This window comes from Ammospiza nelsoni, chromosome 1 (assembly GCF_027579445.1).
Source record: "Ammospiza nelsoni isolate bAmmNel1 chromosome 1, bAmmNel1.pri, whole genome shotgun sequence".
NCBI lineage: Eukaryota > Metazoa > Chordata > Aves > Passeriformes > Passerellidae > Ammospiza > Ammospiza nelsoni.
The window spans coordinates 121,932,664-121,949,816 of NC_080633.1; the positions used below are offsets into that span (position 1 = coordinate 121,932,664).

A 17,153-nucleotide genomic window follows, 5' to 3' on the forward strand; every position below is an offset into this window, starting at 1 on the left:
TCACAGATAACTTAACATTGCAATTTCTTTCACCATTGCCTAACAAGAAAAAAAGACAAATCAGGAGTCACAGTGTGAATGCAAGCAAGAGAACCTTGTTTGCTTCTTCATCAAAAGAATCAAGAGTCTGTTGATATTTAAAATTATTAGTAATGTTTAGCCAATACACGTTTAGCCGATACATGTGCTAACATCTTTCTAGACCTGTTAGCTTCAAACAAATCATTAGGCACCCAAAATACAGAGCAGGCTAGAGAGACTGGAGGAATCTGTATTATGGGACTATGGATCTTTATCAATGATGGTTTCAACAATGAGAAAAGAAGCAGTTCCCAAAGAACCACAACTAAAAGCTGGAACTGTTCTTTTCTGCACTCTGATTAAGTACTTTGTTAAAGTCTCTCTCTCCATATACAGGAAAGGTTCCCCCTGATCAGTTCATGCAAGGTACTCTGAAGAGGAGGTGTTTTTTGGTTAAGATAGAAGTAGAAAACAAATCAAAAATCAAGTCCGGTCACAAAAGCTCAAAAGCACTGAGATAACACAAACAGTTCCCTATTCACACCACACCACATCATTATGCTAAATGAGAAAAGGGTGGGTGCATTTTTCAGGACTGGCCTGCACAATCAGAACAGAGTCTGTTCTAACTATCAGCTGTGGAAGAACGGATTAAGATGGCTAGGGCCAAAGAGAACAGGCTTACTCATTTTTTTAAGGCAGACTGAGAGGCATAACAAATTTTATCTATTCTCAGGCACAAGCATCTGAAAGGGATTCAAAGGCCTTGAAGCTGAAGACTGAATATCCAACCTATCTTAATGAACTGAATGCTAGGAATGTCCAACTGGGACCATGGGTGCCTGTGGAAGATTTCTGCCTAGTTCTGACAACTCAGAAATCCTCTCACTGAGGGAAAGACTAGAGAATTTGACTCATTAGCAAACTATCATAGGCAGAAAACTCCCCATTTGTCAAATTAAAGATGCTTGGGCAATGCTAGTTAAAAATAAAGTCTGCTGAGACTAGAAAAAAGTCTCAAGTTCTTGTTATGCTGTATCCTTAATTTCTTTTCAAGAATGGAATTACTACTATACAAGCATTACCACATGTGCCTGCCTCCAGGGGGAGAAAGAGGAAGTGACACACTGAGAAATGCACCCTCCTTTTACAACCTCCCACCCCTGAAAGGCTTCTGGAGAAGACTATTGACAGACTGAGGTTAAATGGTTTGAGAGCCCTGAGTGGGTGGACTCATTGCCTTCAAGCCTTTTCCTGCTGAAACTGTCAAAAATTATGCTACATACAACAAAGGTTTTGCAATATGAATAAATGTCTTCCAGGCTGAAATGAAAGCCTTGAGAGACAGGCAACTGAGCTGTACAGAGTAATGCCAAATAAGCATGATGTTCACAGCGCACACACACACATACACAACACACACACATGTACAATAGCATGTGACACAAAGGGCTACAAGACAAAAAATTTACCTTCACTAACTCAGTTTTGTCATCGTCTTCCCGATGTCGGTAAATGCACTGGCTAAGAAGGGCATAGAGTCTTTCCATGCGAGATATACTGACATTCTCAGTTGCCACAATGACCAAATCCAGCACTCGCTGAAGCAAAAAAATGGAAATTGCAATTCAGAGTTGCACAAGATACATCCTATTTTCTTACATTGTTTGGAGGAAGCAAATTAATATTCCACATGTCAGAGAAAAAGCTTACATTTCAGACAGGATTTTCTTACTCATCACTATATGACATCAGTGATCATAACTGTGATTCAACTACTTCTAAAACAGTGGGGAATGACACGATCCACTTTGTCACTGAGGAGCTGCCTCGGGGAAGTCATGGTTGCATTTCATTACAAATGCAATACAGGGCCCTAGAAAATGTGTTTTTAGAAACAAGCCTACAGATCTGCCAGACAGAGCTGTGCCAGGTGGAAACAGAAGCATCTTTAGGTGCTCACCTCTCCCCATTAGCTGAATCAGTGCTGTGACTAACATCAGTCAGCTCCTACCCTTCAACTCAAGAGTGGATGAACTAGCAGAGCAGTCTGTAAGAAATTACCAATCTCTCACACAGTTCCTTGTGTTAGCAGAGACGTGAACGTGGTAATCTGGGGAAAGCAACACTAACAAGCTAGCAGCAGCACTGCTGGGGCTGTTCAGTAGCTGTGTGTTGTGGGAGGCTGTGCAGATATATCTGAAGAGAGCAGCCACACCAAATAAAAATATTACAGCCTCACACCTGCTTGCCATCAGACTCAGCCTCGCTTACATCAGCTATCACAAGATTTGAGTTCTACACCTAATATGAAGCAAATAAGTGAACACACATCCAAAGGAAACCCCCAAGAAAACAAATAAAATTAACTAAACAAAAACCCTGTACAAAACCAAGCAGATCCATCTTAGAGGGGCTCTCTGCTACAAGCAGTGAGTTCCAGTGACACCCATGTTATGGAAACAAGACTTCTAAAATATGTGTTTCATGGCTGTAGCCCTCTCCTCACAGCTGAAACACATATGAGCAGAAACATCAGTAAGGGCTCTACCCTACCATTTCTCCAGTCAGTAGGCAGTAATTTCAGATTACATGCCATTAGCATCCTGATTCTAGAAAAAAACCATGTAACTTTTTTTAATATACAAGCAGTCATGAACAACACAACCCCCTGAAATTTGCTTCCTTTGGAAGCCATCTTGGAAAGTTAATTTAACCTTTACAGTTCAGATCAACACTTACAAATGTGATATAAATTATGCTGGTGAGCCCTTTTACCAAAGGGACTTTGTCCCTGCACAAGGGAAACAACCAAGTAATACTCCCTCTCATCATGGCAGGTAAACAGCAGCTTCCTCTGCTTTGACCGACCCTCAGAAGTGCAACCTAGTAATTTCCTGAATTTTTCTTGTGGCTGTATCACCTGAAGGGCAGGTCATTCTTCCACCCTCTCCAGTTCATGCAAAGGAACCTCCTTTTCCATCTGCAGCTAGGCCCATGTTTGATCCTTTCCCTGACTATACCTTAGGATAAGAGCCTCTATCCTACAGGGGACTAGAAAAAACTTGTAACTGTATGGATGCAAAATTCTAACACTGAATTTTGAAAGCATTTGAGAAAAGTAGATATTAGTATTTTATCCAAGACAATCTTTTGATCAACCTTCTAATTTCAGGTTTAAAGTCATCACTGCTAAAAATCAAGGTACTTTTCCAGGTCCTAATTAATGAAAGCATGCAAACAGCAAACCAAGATACCCATCTCCCCAGTCCATCATTAAAACTGCTAACCAACAGCAGTAGCAGGTTGACAGTGAGCTAACTTAAAACTTAACAAACATTGAAAATGAAGAAGAGAACAGTCTCCTAAAATTCAGTTCACCAAAAGCAAAAGCAGCCACCAACACCAGCTCTGGAAACAACAGTCATTACAGGCTGAATCATTTCACAAGCTATATATCCCTCTCATTAATTGTTTGAATTGGCATTGGTTAACAAGTGACTTAATTGACAACCATACAGGTAGAAAGAAAACATCCTACTTCAGTATCAACAAAATTGAAATTAGACTTACTCTAAGTTCAGAGTAATCCACAGACACTCCCTGTGTGTGAATTTTCTTTGCTTCTCCACATACTTGCAGTTGCTCATCCACTTGAGAATGTCCCACACAAGTTGTATGATGTACTTGTGAATCTGGAATTACACACATTTTTGAAATCAAGATTTCTTTATCTGTAATACAGTATCAGTGAATTATCCTGTACCTGGAAAAGACTAGCCCTCTGCAGTAACAGAGACAGAATTGTTATCTATTTTTTATTACAGAGAAATGCTTGACTTCTATCCTTCTGGTGCTGCTCCATAAAAACTAGGAACTCAGACATGAAAAAAAGCACTAGGGAAAAAAAGGCAGGATAAAACTAGGAAAAAATATTCATGCTGCCACTCCAGCACTGCACAGTAAACCTGAAGTTAAAAAAACCAAACATGGTCTAAAAAAGTAGTATTTTAGGTTAGGAAACACATCTACACATCTTATATTTCAAACATTAGGACATAATTCTTCTATTCCACAGGGTTCTCTGGGTCCCCACTGTTTTAAGTACAGCTGTACAGTTTACACTTAGGCTGCTTATTACTGGGAAGATACTTGCACAATTCAGTACCATTTGGAAAACAAACTGTAGATTCAAAAAAAAAAAAAGAACAGCCGCTGTAAAAGACCATGGCTGTAGCCAATGTAACTACAGGAACAACATCATTATGCAAGGAAGACTGTGTGTTGATTTGAGAGAGACACAAAAGAAGTAACAGAATGAAATTCAAGAAGGCTAAAACCTAAAATAGTGTAACCCTCCTCAAGAATCAAAAGGAGCTAAATTACCTGTTTGACCTTTCACTTACCACTTGAACCTGCATCTTCAACAGTTCTGGCTATTTGGCAATCTGGCATTTCACTCTCCTCTCTTAGGTCTGAACATTCAGGAAGTACAACACTCTTTTCTCCAGCAGGGGATTTAGCCACAAGGGTCACTCTCGCACTTTCATTTTCTGTCACATTTTTCTGGTGTCCTTGAAGTACATTTTCATGTTCTTCCATAGGACTGTCCTGGGAGGATACAAACTGAACATTCTCCCTCTTTACTGAGACACTTGAAGAGTCTTCCTTCATTTTGCATTTTCTTTTTGACTTATCTACAAAGAGATACCAAAAAAAAGTAAATCAAACCATTCCCAAAGCAGTTCTTTCTTCAAAACACAGCAGCAGCATCTTGCAAGGAAAATAACCACAGGAGCTTCAGCACCATCTCCCTACATGTGTCTAGAGAAAAGGTTGCAAGTTCATGAGATCAGTTCTCTATTAGATATATTATAGGCAGAGAAGGGAAAAACACTGTTTCATGTAACTGAAAACTAGCTAAATATTCAAAACAGATGCAGACAATGCTTTGAACTTCAAGATATAGGTGCATTAAATGTCAGTTGGGACATCAAGGCCAGGCTCTTACAATGTCATGCAGCCAGTGCAATTAATTTCAGAACCATACTGAATGAAAGACCTCAGGATTTACCCCACAATTTGAAGCAGCATAATGAAAAATTCAATGCCTCTGGCATGAAGAACCAAGCATCACAACCTGCTTTTAGGCCACAGAAACAGAGAAGGTAGCAGTGACTTTAGCACCTTCTACAAGAAAGTCTAAATAAAATGCAACTTGCCATTAGAGCAGGAGGCACTGGTGTCCACAGGTGCTGTGGGCATCTTCCATTTCTCATTACACTTTGGGTTTGCTTTCTTATACCCGCAGAGCAAAGAATTGGGTCTTGTGTGGCTGGTTACAAAGCATGAGACAAGTCTTAAAATCCTGAGCATCAAAAAACATACCTCTTTCCTTACGAGAGTCTTTAATTTTTTGGCAGCGTTGCTCAAAACCTTCATCCATTTCATTCCTCACTATGGAATATGCAGTATCACTCAACGTACAAGCTTTGTGCCTCAGGAAATGATCTGAAATTTTTACAGCCAGAACTGAGAATTTTCCACCAGTCAATGAAACTCTTTATTTTGATTAATTAGAATGACTGGGGTTTTTTTCATATGCAGGTTCTGAAAGATTATCTCAGTCTGTATTTTCAGCATAAAACCAGAAAAGTTATTATTTAAGAAAAAGTACTAGTTATCAATGAACACATCTATCACAATTCCATACCCAAACAGTATATTTAATACTAAAACATTTACAACCTGGCAATAAATGCTCTCTGGGGTTGTTTAAAACTGTCTAATGGGGTTCTTTAAATTTATCTGATACCATATCCACTGTGGGATTACTAAATTTCCACAGAAAAAATCTATCAATTTACACATCTGAAATTTTTCCAAATTAGGCATAAAAATACACCCATACCTCCAGGCCCTTTATTTGGTTTGTAGTCTAAATAATTGCTACAGATTAGATCAATGTCCTTCAGAAAATCTCTTGCTGTTAAGTACTGGTGCATGTCAATCTTGGAGAGAACTGTCAAGAGGTCCATGGGCTGTTTAATGGTGTCCTTGTAATTGGGTGCCTAAAAATTAAATATGCATGCTCTGAGATTTAAGCTACAAAAAATTAATGACTTTCATAAAGTCAAATAAAGGACGTCATAAAGGCCCTAAATATTTATAACACCCTCAAAGATGCAGAAAATAACCAGCTTCTTGAAAATAGAAAAGGTATTTCAGGTGTCTTTGAAGAGACAGACCAAGAGAGAGGGAAAAAAGAAGCAGGGTGGTCAGAAGCATGTGTGGAGCAGAGAGGAGAACTGGCAGGATGCATTTCACTTCCTTTTAGAAAATCACAGCAGAGAAACCTTTCTCAGTAATGTCATCTTGGATTCTCTTTGTTGTTGGCAGCAAGAAAAAAACTGCAGGATTTGCACCTTTGAAGCACCTGTCCTAAGCATCTACTCTAGAATGAGATAACTGGACCCAGAAATGTCAATTTCTTTACTTAGAGCTTAAAAGGAGCCTAATGACTACTTTAGATGATTTATATGTTTATAGGTTATTCACACCTTGGAAACTAAAGGAAAGAAAAAGAAAAGTGAGTGGATGCTTAGAGGAATGGGACTTTGCTGAAATGCACAGCTATCTTAAAACTACAACTGACTTTGAAGTACATGCCCCTGGCATAGACTTATTCATTAAATTCAATGGGAAGTGTATGGGAGCAAGAAAAAACAACAGCCCTCATTGTTGATTATGTACTGAGAAAAACCACAGATGAAATTGGAATAGTATCTGAAAATTCATTTGACAAACTGTTGCTTCTACTCCTGTTCTCACAGAAACTATTTAATCAAAGAGCTTTAGACTTTATTAAAGCAGCTCTTTAGGTATTTTTATAAATATAAAGTGATCCCTCTGCTCTTTAGTGCTGTAACATACCTATGTATCCAAACCTTTCCATGGGCAAATTGTGTCGGCATTTGGTGTAACTGGCACTTGTACTAGACCTTCCTTGTAGATCCCTTCTAACTGAAATATTCTAAAGTTTTAAAGACCTTTTAGAAAGAACATAGGGCTTTCAGTGAATACACAAATAATAAACATTTGAGAGTCTCAAGGAGTCAAGTAAAAGCAAAATTCACTTCTTTCTTCTTGGAAAATCAGAATAGTATGGTCCTAACATGAAAGATAAACCTTCCTAGAAAGAGCACAAGAACACCAAGAAATATAAACACAGAGGAATTATGAATACACACAGTTATAAAGGCATTATAAGTCAATACTAACCTCCTCTGAGACAATGGGCTTTGTAAATACTTTGAAACGTTTGTCAATGACAAGTCTTTGAGCCACATCTCTTAAGTAAATCCTGAGTTCACGCAATGTATCCTCTTCCTGCTCTTCCAACTGTCTTATTTCTTCCTCCGTCAGCTTTCGAGGCTTAGGTGGTGGTGCTACAGGCAGAACTTCCAAAGGCTGGCAAGCTGAATTGAATCAGAAAGTTGTAGTTAATTGATGGTACTCATATACAAGCACATGAAAAATGATTGATAGAAAATTATCACCCAAGCAAATACTTTATTAACTGTTAATCTAGAGTTAGCAAAGTTTTATATGTAGAACATCCTCCTCACTTGTGTTGGTTTTTAATGCAGGAGGTTGAGCAGCTTGCTTCATAACTAAGTCCTCAAAAAAACGTCTTCTCTCAGCACAGGTCGGACGTGGGATTCTGAAAACTTCTTCATATTCATTATTAAACAATGCTTTTATCTAAGGCATGAAGAGAAAATATACTTCAGTTATACAAGGCCATGCACACTTCTTACATTCTCTTCCAAAAAAATTAGTACCTCTCTGAATTAAACTGAATACTTCTCTGGACAAGACTATAAATTAACAGTTATCTTTGTGGCCTTAAAAGACTAGGTTCTTATAGCATGGCAATTTCAAGTGCCTTCTCTAAGGATCACATTCTAGATTTTAAGCTCCATGAAGAAACTGAATTATAAACAACTGAGAAAGGAGTGATTGGGGATTTACCATCCCAAAGGCTGCTTATTTTCCATTTATGTGCCTTGCTGTCCTTTGGCTTGAATCTTTATGGCAGCTACAAAGGGAAAATGGCAAGGCTCAGAGGAAAAGTGCTGGCTTTTTAGTAAGGTGATTGGGCTTTCTCTGATTTTATTTTCAATTAATTTAAATGAAGTGTCTCAATTTAAATACTTCCAAGTTGTATTCCGTAATTTTTCTATTTCTACTACCAAAAATTACGGAAGGGATTTCAATCTTTATTTTAGAAGGCAGTTATTAACAGTATGAAAACTTCTGTTACTCAGACAAAATAATCTGAGCAACACATTCACATTTTGAACACCTTCCTTTAATGAGCAGTCTCACATGTCTACAACGCTTAGCATGTCTTCTTGAGGAATTTTCTTAAAGAATACACCTAAAAATTGATTTCCAAGTTGCTTAAGCAGAAACTGAAACTTAGCTTTCTAATATGTTGAGTTCTCACCTCAATGAAGGAAGCAATTTTTTTTAATAACTTACATTTGAAATGACATTCCATCAATAACACTGTGACCTCTGTATTTTTTCAGCAAAAATACATCTGACTTTTCTGTAAAAATGTTTTCAGAAAAACAGTCTTTCCTTCCTAGCTACTTTTCAAGCACCACACTCTTCACTAAGGACACAGCTAACCACCTTGAAGCCACCAAAACCATTGTTGGAAGCAAGTCCATACATCTGTCTAATAATCTTGAGTATGTGAGAAGGGAGAAAAAGCTGGATCAAAGTCAATTTTTACTCAGAAAATACTAGGCAAATGCTTTCAGCACTGTTTTGTCTAAGCAAGTTTTAAGGGACTGGGTTTGGATGCTTGAGTAACAGCTACGAATTTGCTTAAGAGAGGCATGTAACTCTAATGCTTCAGGGAGTTACAAATTATCAAGAAATTGAGTAACAAAGGAAGAAAAGTATCGGCTGTAATACCTCTTCTGGGAGATCTCTCAGTTGTACATTAGATGTTGCAAGGAATAAAACTGGAGTAAACCTTGGGATGTTCTGCAGTAGTGTTGTAAAAACAGATCTCAGCGTAGTTCCAATAGTGTCCCACCATGAAGGGATTTGTGGGACATATATGATACTCGGTGCTGATCTCTGAGCTTCTCGCATCAACTAGTAAAATGAAAGGTTATTTGGATAAAAAAACTCCACCACATACAACAGACTACTAAAAAACTAGATATCAGTCAAACTACCTTATGAAATAAGAGGTATAAACACAAGATGTGAAGACAAATTGATAAATGACTCCTTAATAATCAGGTAAAATTTGCACTTTGACTCCAATATGGACATTTTTATGCAGAGAGTAACAGATTTGAATCTCTGCCTGATTTCAAAACTACTTATGTATAAAATAACTCTAAAGAGCCTAAGAATTCCTCACCCAATGTAGTGGTGTGCCTAAAAACCCCCAAAGCTAACTCTTCAGCAAGATGTATTTGCCTGGAGAAATCACTACACAACTGCAGCTAAATCATTTTCAGTTCAGAAGGGACACACACCCAATTCAGCCTGGAGCACAGGCTGAACAAACAAAGGTGTATGTGAAAAGATGAGGGCTAACACAGCACAAAGTGCCTGGCTATAATTCATAACTTCAAGCACATTTTATGAGAGGTGACCAGTCCTTAGACTGTCTGAAGAGCTAAATCACTCACTGCCTCTCATTACCAAACGTGGGCTTAGAAAAAACACAAGCCACTGCCTACAGATGGCACCTCAATCACAGAAGACAACTCACATCTACTGCATGAGGGAAGTGGAACAGTCCTTTCACACAACAAACTTCTCCATGCACCACTTCAGATTAACAATCTGAAAAATACTTGCTCCTCCTATGTGACAATTGAGTATCCAGTCACCTAATGTGTCTGTCCTAACTTGCACAGCTCTGAAATGCTGCTACTAGAGATAACAATATTTTAACACAGTGATGCCAAAAAACAAAGTGGATTTACTGCCCAAAAGTAAAAAAGCAAAACAGCACTAAATTGTTTACATTTCCTTTTCCTAGTTAATGAAAACTCAATATCATACAAATCTAAGTATTCCATTTTAACACTTTTGCTGCATGTAATGCAGCATTAAAAGCTGCATATGTAAAAAAACTCCAAACAAAGAAAAAAATTCTTTGCCTCAAAACCTTGGCTGCCCTACAAACAAAAAAGAGGTTACAGAATGTGCGTTGACATGCTGTCAGGTCGATGCAGAGCCATCTACTGGTAGCACAGACTCTTAAGAAGGAACAACAACTTTCTAAATCCCACATGAGACCAGCAGGATTTCTTGCCACAAAGAGAGGTTTATTAGCAGCAATTCCCATCTTCCTGAGCTTCTAGTAATATTCTCCCTGTTACATTTCAAATGGATAACATGGCTATGTATAAAATCCTTACATGGTGTCATTCTATTGGAAAAGTGGATTTTCAGACAGAAGTAAACAAAACAGCACATTTAAGTCAGGCCAGTTATATTGACAATGACTTTTGCTTACTTCACTAGTTTATACACTAATCCTATGAGACTAACAAGAAAAAAAGCTACCTGTACACATGTCTCATCTGGTAATGTGCTAGCAAACAAAGTTGGTGTATCTAGTGAATAAATTGGAAACTTCTCCAGGGAATGTATTACTGCAGCTGCCAAATCAGAAGCTTGCCCAGATCCTGGCTCTTCAATTAGCAAGAAGCGTGGCCTGTAAGATGTTGGTTGGTCACGAGGATTTCTACATCAATAAGTAGAAAACAAGTTTAAAAATGAGTGATGAATAGGAAAACAGACATTAAAGTTTTTTCCTATACACCTTGTTTGGAAATACTCTCCCTGTTCCACAAAATAATAAGCTGGTCCGTGAACAGGAAAACTATCAAGGCCTACTTTCTCACAAACTGGTACTCTGCCTCTGGTAGAAATCCTGCCAGTCCCCAGCACATCTGCTACTCTTTTGGCTGGCTTAACTAACAGCTCTTAAATCCCAGAGACTGTCCAGCCAAATACCCACACAACAGTTCAGTTTGATGGGTCAGGGCAATGTACTCAGAACAGGAGTAACCAGCTGAACCTTCACACTTATGTCTGGCAAATATTGATCCTTCCACACATACTCAGCTCCTTCATCTAGCATCCCTCACACCAAAGAGCTCACACACTCAGCTGTCTTAAAAACAGCCATAACAGGGACAAATGTACCTGCTGAAAGTGAGGAATTCTGCCTTCTTGTGATCACACGTTTTATGGGTCTGCTTCTCTTCAGAAATTGTTGGTGATTCCTCATCGCTATCAATCACATAATTTCCTAAAACAGGATTTAAAGAGAAGAAAGGGTTGTTAACTTTCCTGCATAATCCATCTCTGTCTTGTATTAATACACCTTCAAAATCGGTGCTGAAAAACACTTCTTTTGTCTTTCATCCTTTGAATGCTATTTCCTGAAGAGTTCATTCTACCACAAATCAAAGGAGAATGTAAAAGTCTCTACAAAGCTGTCCTATGTCCCACGATTTGCAACAGGTATTATCTCGCTGTTGACAAAAACTTGTGAGTTTTTCTCCTTAGAATAAAGATGGTTAGGAACAATTTATGTAGCTCCCAGACACTTGAAAAACATTTCTCCTGCTTTAAACATTTATTTGAAGAGGTGCTAATAATTTAAAGCTTAGATAAATGTGATGTTAGCTCCTGTCAGAAACAGGGTCCTCCAGCAGAGAATGTGTAGTTCTTGACTGCTCTTGCATGTCACTCACAGCTCCCACCCAGCACTGGGCACACACAAATTATAAAATTGTGCTGCTAGTACAGCTGAGTACATTTGTGTATGTTGATTGCCCAGATCCCAAGATTTTGCTCCGGCAGATTTTAAAACAAGTGGATGTAGATGTTCTACCTTGCTGTTGGTCCTTCTTTAGTGCAAGCTCAGCATGGGGAAATACTCTCTGCAAGGTTTGTAAAATCCTTTCCAGGGTGTCTTCTAACAGTGGCTTTGAAATAGCTGATAGTGCTTGCCCAGGGGAAGGCACAGCCCTCCGTGAAGCTGGAACAGTCTTCTGCATGGCCATGGAAAAATCATTTGCTTTTATTTTAATTGAATCCATGTTTATCTGCAGTCTCTGTCTGCTTTCGTATAGCTGAGGATAGCGATGCCGCAAAGCACAGAGACCAGTTTCGGCACATAAGGCTTTAATATCAGCACCACAGTATCCTAAATAAACAAAACAGGAATCAAATGTTATGCCAATCTCAGACAAAACAGAATTCAAGGCCAATACTTCTAAAGGGCAACACTGAAAGACTTTGTATGCAGCCATAAATTACCAGGCTAAGAGACAATTTAAAGAGTTACTGCACCACAGAAAAGTTCTGTTACATGCCTCACAGCCTAATATCCTGCACTCAGGCAGCAGCCTGCTGCTCAAAACTTCGTTCCTGGGAAAGATGTCACAAACCCATTCAATGTTCTGAGAGACAAGAAGAAAATTGAAAGCAGTGTCTAAATTTGCTCCCATGCCAAGTGCCTCCTCACTGCCTCCCTCTGCCACAAGTTACAAGGGCTCTAGTGCTGCCTGCTACAAGCTCAGGTTCCCTAGGACTCAAGCCACATGTGGCAACCCACAGTTTTCAAGCTCACCAACACATTCTTCAGCCAGCTCTTCAAGTAAGTGGTCGGAAGGCTTCGGCTTCCAGTCTCGTGTGTGAATTTTGAAAATTTCTTTTCTTGCCTGGAAACAGTTGCATTTTAGTTTGCCCTAAGTTTTCTTTTAAAGGAACAATGACAACACAAACCCACAAAATCCCTTATACCAATACAAATGCTTTTCTTATCTGCTAAACCTTTTAGTATTTTAAAGGTCAATTATTAATACACTGTCTGCTTCTTCAAGCAGGAAATTTAAGAATTCTGAACTTGTTACATTAAACTCTTGCTGGGGGCTGCAGTAAAGTAAAAGGCATTTAACATGTACCATAAAAGTGAGTTTTCCCAAGTGTGAGACCCAATGATTCCAAAGAAAAAATCATTGTAAAATCTTTATCTGCAGTGTTTTCATCAAAGAAAATTCTCTCAAATTAAGTAAAATTTCATGAAACTTTTAGCAGACAGATTAATTATGGCAGATTTCTAGAACTCTATCACAGTAGAGAATCATGCATTAGATCTTTTTAATGACATCTCAGCTCCTCTTCCTGAGAGCAGATGAAAGCTGGAGAAAAATATTTGTGCACTTTTACTAGCTTTTAATCCAATAAGCCTTTTTGTCCTTTTTCCAAGAAGTGATAAGAAATATCAGAGACAGCCAGTGAGAAAACACAAAAAAGAGGTCACCAGTTTTGCATGCTATCTCCTGCCTTTCAATATTTTTATTTTACCCATTTTTATATTGCTTAACTATTGCCATTGAACTAGAAGCTTCCCAAGCCCTGCACCTGTGCAGTATCCTTCACATCTTTGTCCACGTCCCTGTCAATAACTTCCAGTAAGATCCCAACATATTTAATTTGCTCTAGCATCAGCCTTGATCAAAGTTTTTGCTACCAAGGAGGCATTCTCTCACCCTTTCTTTTAATTTCAAGATGCTAGAGGGGTAGTTTAAAACTAATTAATATACCCATTCTTAAACATTTTAGTTACTATCAGCATCCTATTTTCTTCACCGGTCACAGAGCAACCAAAACTAGAGAATGAGAATCAACTACTTGTTGAAATCACCCTAATCATATATACTCAGCACCAGGTCTGCCCTGTACACTACAATGCAATTTCTCCAATGTCCCTTTTTGTCTCCCTATAGCTTTGTCCAAACTGTACACTACAGATGGAGACTTGCACTGCAGCACAATGCTGCCTTATTACAGGGATTTGTCATGAAGATGGACTTTGCCACAGAAGTGCAAGGTTGATTTGAAGTTCTGACCTCTTTGTTTGGCAAACTGAAGCGGAATTCTCGTTCAAAGCGCCCAGGTCTTCGCAAAGCAGGATCTATAGAATCCAGTCTGTTGGTGGCTCCTATCACCACAACCTCTCCTCTGCTGGCTAAGCCATCCATAAGTGCCAGAAGTGTCCCCACAATAGAGCTAACAGAAAAATATGGTTTTCATTCACCAGCTTAGTAAATTTTCTTCAGTTACACATAACCTTGTCCAATGATCACTCAAAAAGGACAAATTTTTACTGATGAGATTCTGTTTAGCAAAAGACTCATTTTAAGCCATAATAAAATACAGGCAAGGTAACACAGACCTTTTGCTGATATCAAACTCAGCAAACAGTTTTCAATTACTGTTTAAAAATCTGAGATTCATTTTCATGGAATTACTAATGGGTAATGAATGGGTCACTTGAAGTTAAATAAGTTGCCATCTCTTTTTCAAAAATATCAAGCAGCTTCTATGTAGATACAAAACATATCCTACCTATGAATTTGGTCTTGTTTACTGGACCGTACAGGAGCCAGAGCATCAATCTCGTCAAAGAAAATAATTGAAGGTCGCATCTGGTAGGCCTACAATGAAAACACAGGAATATTGACATCAGGAAAACAGCCCTATTTGAAAGAGAAAATGAATGAAAAACATCATGGTTGGAAAGGCAACTATATTTTTCAGACTCTGTTAACTGAGGTCACGGAGTAAAGTGGCATGAGTAACAGAAAACAGCCTATATCAACTCTAGGAGACTGGGTGACAAGAAACAAACCACATCAGGAGTTTTTACATCTCCCTGGCAACCACAAGAACAGAGACAGGACTTAGCTAAGTTACATGTTCTGGAAGCAACTCTCTGTTATCAGTTTAAATGACCCTGCTTTCAGCCTCTTTCCCTCTGATCTTAAGCCACCAGCTCTTACTTCTTGAAACATTTTTGTGACTTTTTGGGAGGTTGTTGGGTTTGTTGTTTTGGGGGAGAGGGGGGTGGTATTGGTGGTGCTTTGCAGGATTTTATTATTTCCTTTACTAACCTTTCCCAATACATCTCAAGATTTCAACCCCTAAAACTTCATTGAAAAAGGAAACAGTGACAATCCCATTTCAGTGAAAGGAGCTGACAAAACAAGTATAACATAGAAATTTATTTCAAACTCATACAGAGCACATGCCAAATTTCAACCTTACCTCCTCAAATAATGTACGAAGCTGTCGTTCAGATTCTCCTATCCATTTACTCAGGCACTCAGCACCTTTTCTCATAAAAAAGGTCACTCTCATGTCACCTTGACTGCACTCATTAGCAAGTGCACGAGCAAGCAGTGTCTTTCCTGTCCCCGGTGGACCATAGAATAGACAGCCTCTGCAATAAAAAAAAAAAAAAAATTTAAAAAGTCACATAAGAACAAAACGTCATGGAAAAGCACCTTTTACAAACCCCATCCTTAAAACACACAACTCTACTCTCCTAAACAAAACACCTCATGGGGAAGATAACACTAACAGCTGAAGTATCAGAAAAGTAAGAAATGTTCCTGCATAATTCTCCAAGGCAGCAAAAAAGCAGTAAAGAAGATAATGAGGAAATACAAAACCTTGATAAAAGCTTGCAGCATCCTAAAAGGACACTCTCAAAACTTCTGGCAATCCAGCAGGGGTGGCTGGAGCCAAACAAGAGCAAACTTCCAATGCAGAATCTGAGACTAGGCTAACTTAGGAATCATCAGTTCATTTTTCAACAATGCACTCCATATTCATTTTTTTTTTCAAATAAGTCAAGTTTTTATAGTAAAACATTTGATTCCCCTTTAAAAAGCTTTGAGTTACTGGAATTGGCTTCCCTTTGCTGGTGATAAAGGAAAAAGTATTCTAAAGCTGGAAAGATATTCTGCATTTCTGCATTTACCTCAACTAGAAAAGCACTGCTGCTTCAAAAAAGAATTTCAATTAATGAAGAAGCAAAGCACAGAAATATTTTCTTTCTATTTTGAAATATTTTTTAAGTTATTGCAGGCAAAGAATTTTAGGTCCTAGTTCAATATGCCATGACCGAGTTTTGTTGACCAAGAATGTATAAAGGTAACAAGTAAAACACTGGTATTTTTTTTTAACACAGAAGCCACTTAGCTCAGCAAAAAGAGGACGGATTCTTATTTTAGCTCAAGTACAACAAATACTGCAAGTTTCTAGCTGCATATCCTATCAGTTGCAAAAGTGATACTTGAGAACTTGAAAAAAAAAAAAGAGTTGGTGGCAGAGACAAGTGGACTTTCACTAAACAAACATTTGACTTTGAGTAGAAAGTACTTCCTGCTTACAAACCAATCAAGTCCATTTCCATTTAGAGCTATAATGAAAAAATCCCCAATTCTGCCTTTGAAAGGCAAGACACTTTACTTTGAAAGGATGGTCTCACCACACAGTAAATCTTTGGGCCAACATATATACTGGATTCTACGAATTATTTTTTTAAGTTATGTTTTACTACTGTTGAAAAAAAATCAACTGCTGAAAATTTGGAAGCATGAAAACATATTGATGCCCCAGCTTAATTCTCCTGAAAATATGTTAATTAGAATTTAAGAGTTTTAAACAGTGTCTGTTACCTTGGAGGTTCAATTTTCAATCTCTCAAAGATTTCGGGATAAAGCAATGGAAAAATGACCATCTCTTTTAAAGATGAAATGTGGTCAGAAAGACCACCCACACCATCAAACTGTACCTAAAGATGAAGTCAACAGAAAGAACACATTTTATATGTTAAGAAAAGCTGCAGCCTTGATAAGGTTCCATGAGAAGCTGGATTGCTTGAGAGAAAACTCAAGGAAGTTATAGATGGTCCATTACTAGAAGTTTCATAAATACTGCAAATGTCTCACTGCCACAATGAATCAAAAATACTTACTGAACCATCTATTTGCATTTGTTCCATGTCAGCCAGACTTCCTCCAGTTTTCATGGTATCCTTGTCAACTCCTGTTGAGGCACACTTCTGAAAGCTGACCAGAAGAGATCTAATTTGAAGTGAGAAAAAAAAGGTGCTTTCCAACTTACAATGCAGATAGAAGATTTTTGATTTTCTAAAGGCAGCAAGTGAACGCAGAAGACCTTATTAACCAGCATAAACTTCCTAAATAGGTAAATACTCA

General features: G+C 38.2%; 1 protein-coding gene across 1 annotated transcript in view; it reads right to left on the bottom strand.

Moving 5' to 3' along the window:
• Window positions 1–17,153, bottom strand: part of LOC132072331 (ATPase family AAA domain-containing protein 2-like) — a 28,140-nt gene continuing 10,987 nt past the window's right edge. Inside the window, exons 4-22 of the mRNA XM_059470599.1 lie at window positions 16,910–17,018; window positions 16,611–16,726; window positions 15,193–15,367; window positions 14,494–14,582; window positions 13,995–14,154; window positions 12,713–12,803; window positions 11,972–12,286; window positions 11,278–11,437; window positions 10,633–10,813; window positions 9,013–9,198; window positions 7,650–7,785; window positions 7,303–7,499; window positions 5,933–6,092; window positions 5,406–5,532; window positions 5,244–5,356; window positions 4,428–4,718; window positions 3,595–3,716; window positions 1,494–1,622; window positions 1–39 (exon numbers count right to left, since the gene is read on the bottom strand). Of these exons, the coding sequence (XP_059326582.1) occupies window positions 1–39; window positions 1,494–1,622; window positions 3,595–3,716; window positions 4,428–4,718; window positions 5,244–5,356; window positions 5,406–5,532; window positions 5,933–6,092; window positions 7,303–7,499; window positions 7,650–7,785; window positions 9,013–9,198; window positions 10,633–10,813; window positions 11,278–11,437; window positions 11,972–12,286; window positions 12,713–12,803; window positions 13,995–14,154; window positions 14,494–14,582; window positions 15,193–15,367; window positions 16,611–16,726; window positions 16,910–17,018 (2,896 nt within the window). The remainder of the gene's footprint in view (window positions 40–1,493; window positions 1,623–3,594; window positions 3,717–4,427; window positions 4,719–5,243; window positions 5,357–5,405; window positions 5,533–5,932; window positions 6,093–7,302; window positions 7,500–7,649; window positions 7,786–9,012; window positions 9,199–10,632; window positions 10,814–11,277; window positions 11,438–11,971; window positions 12,287–12,712; window positions 12,804–13,994; window positions 14,155–14,493; window positions 14,583–15,192; window positions 15,368–16,610; window positions 16,727–16,909; window positions 17,019–17,153) is intronic.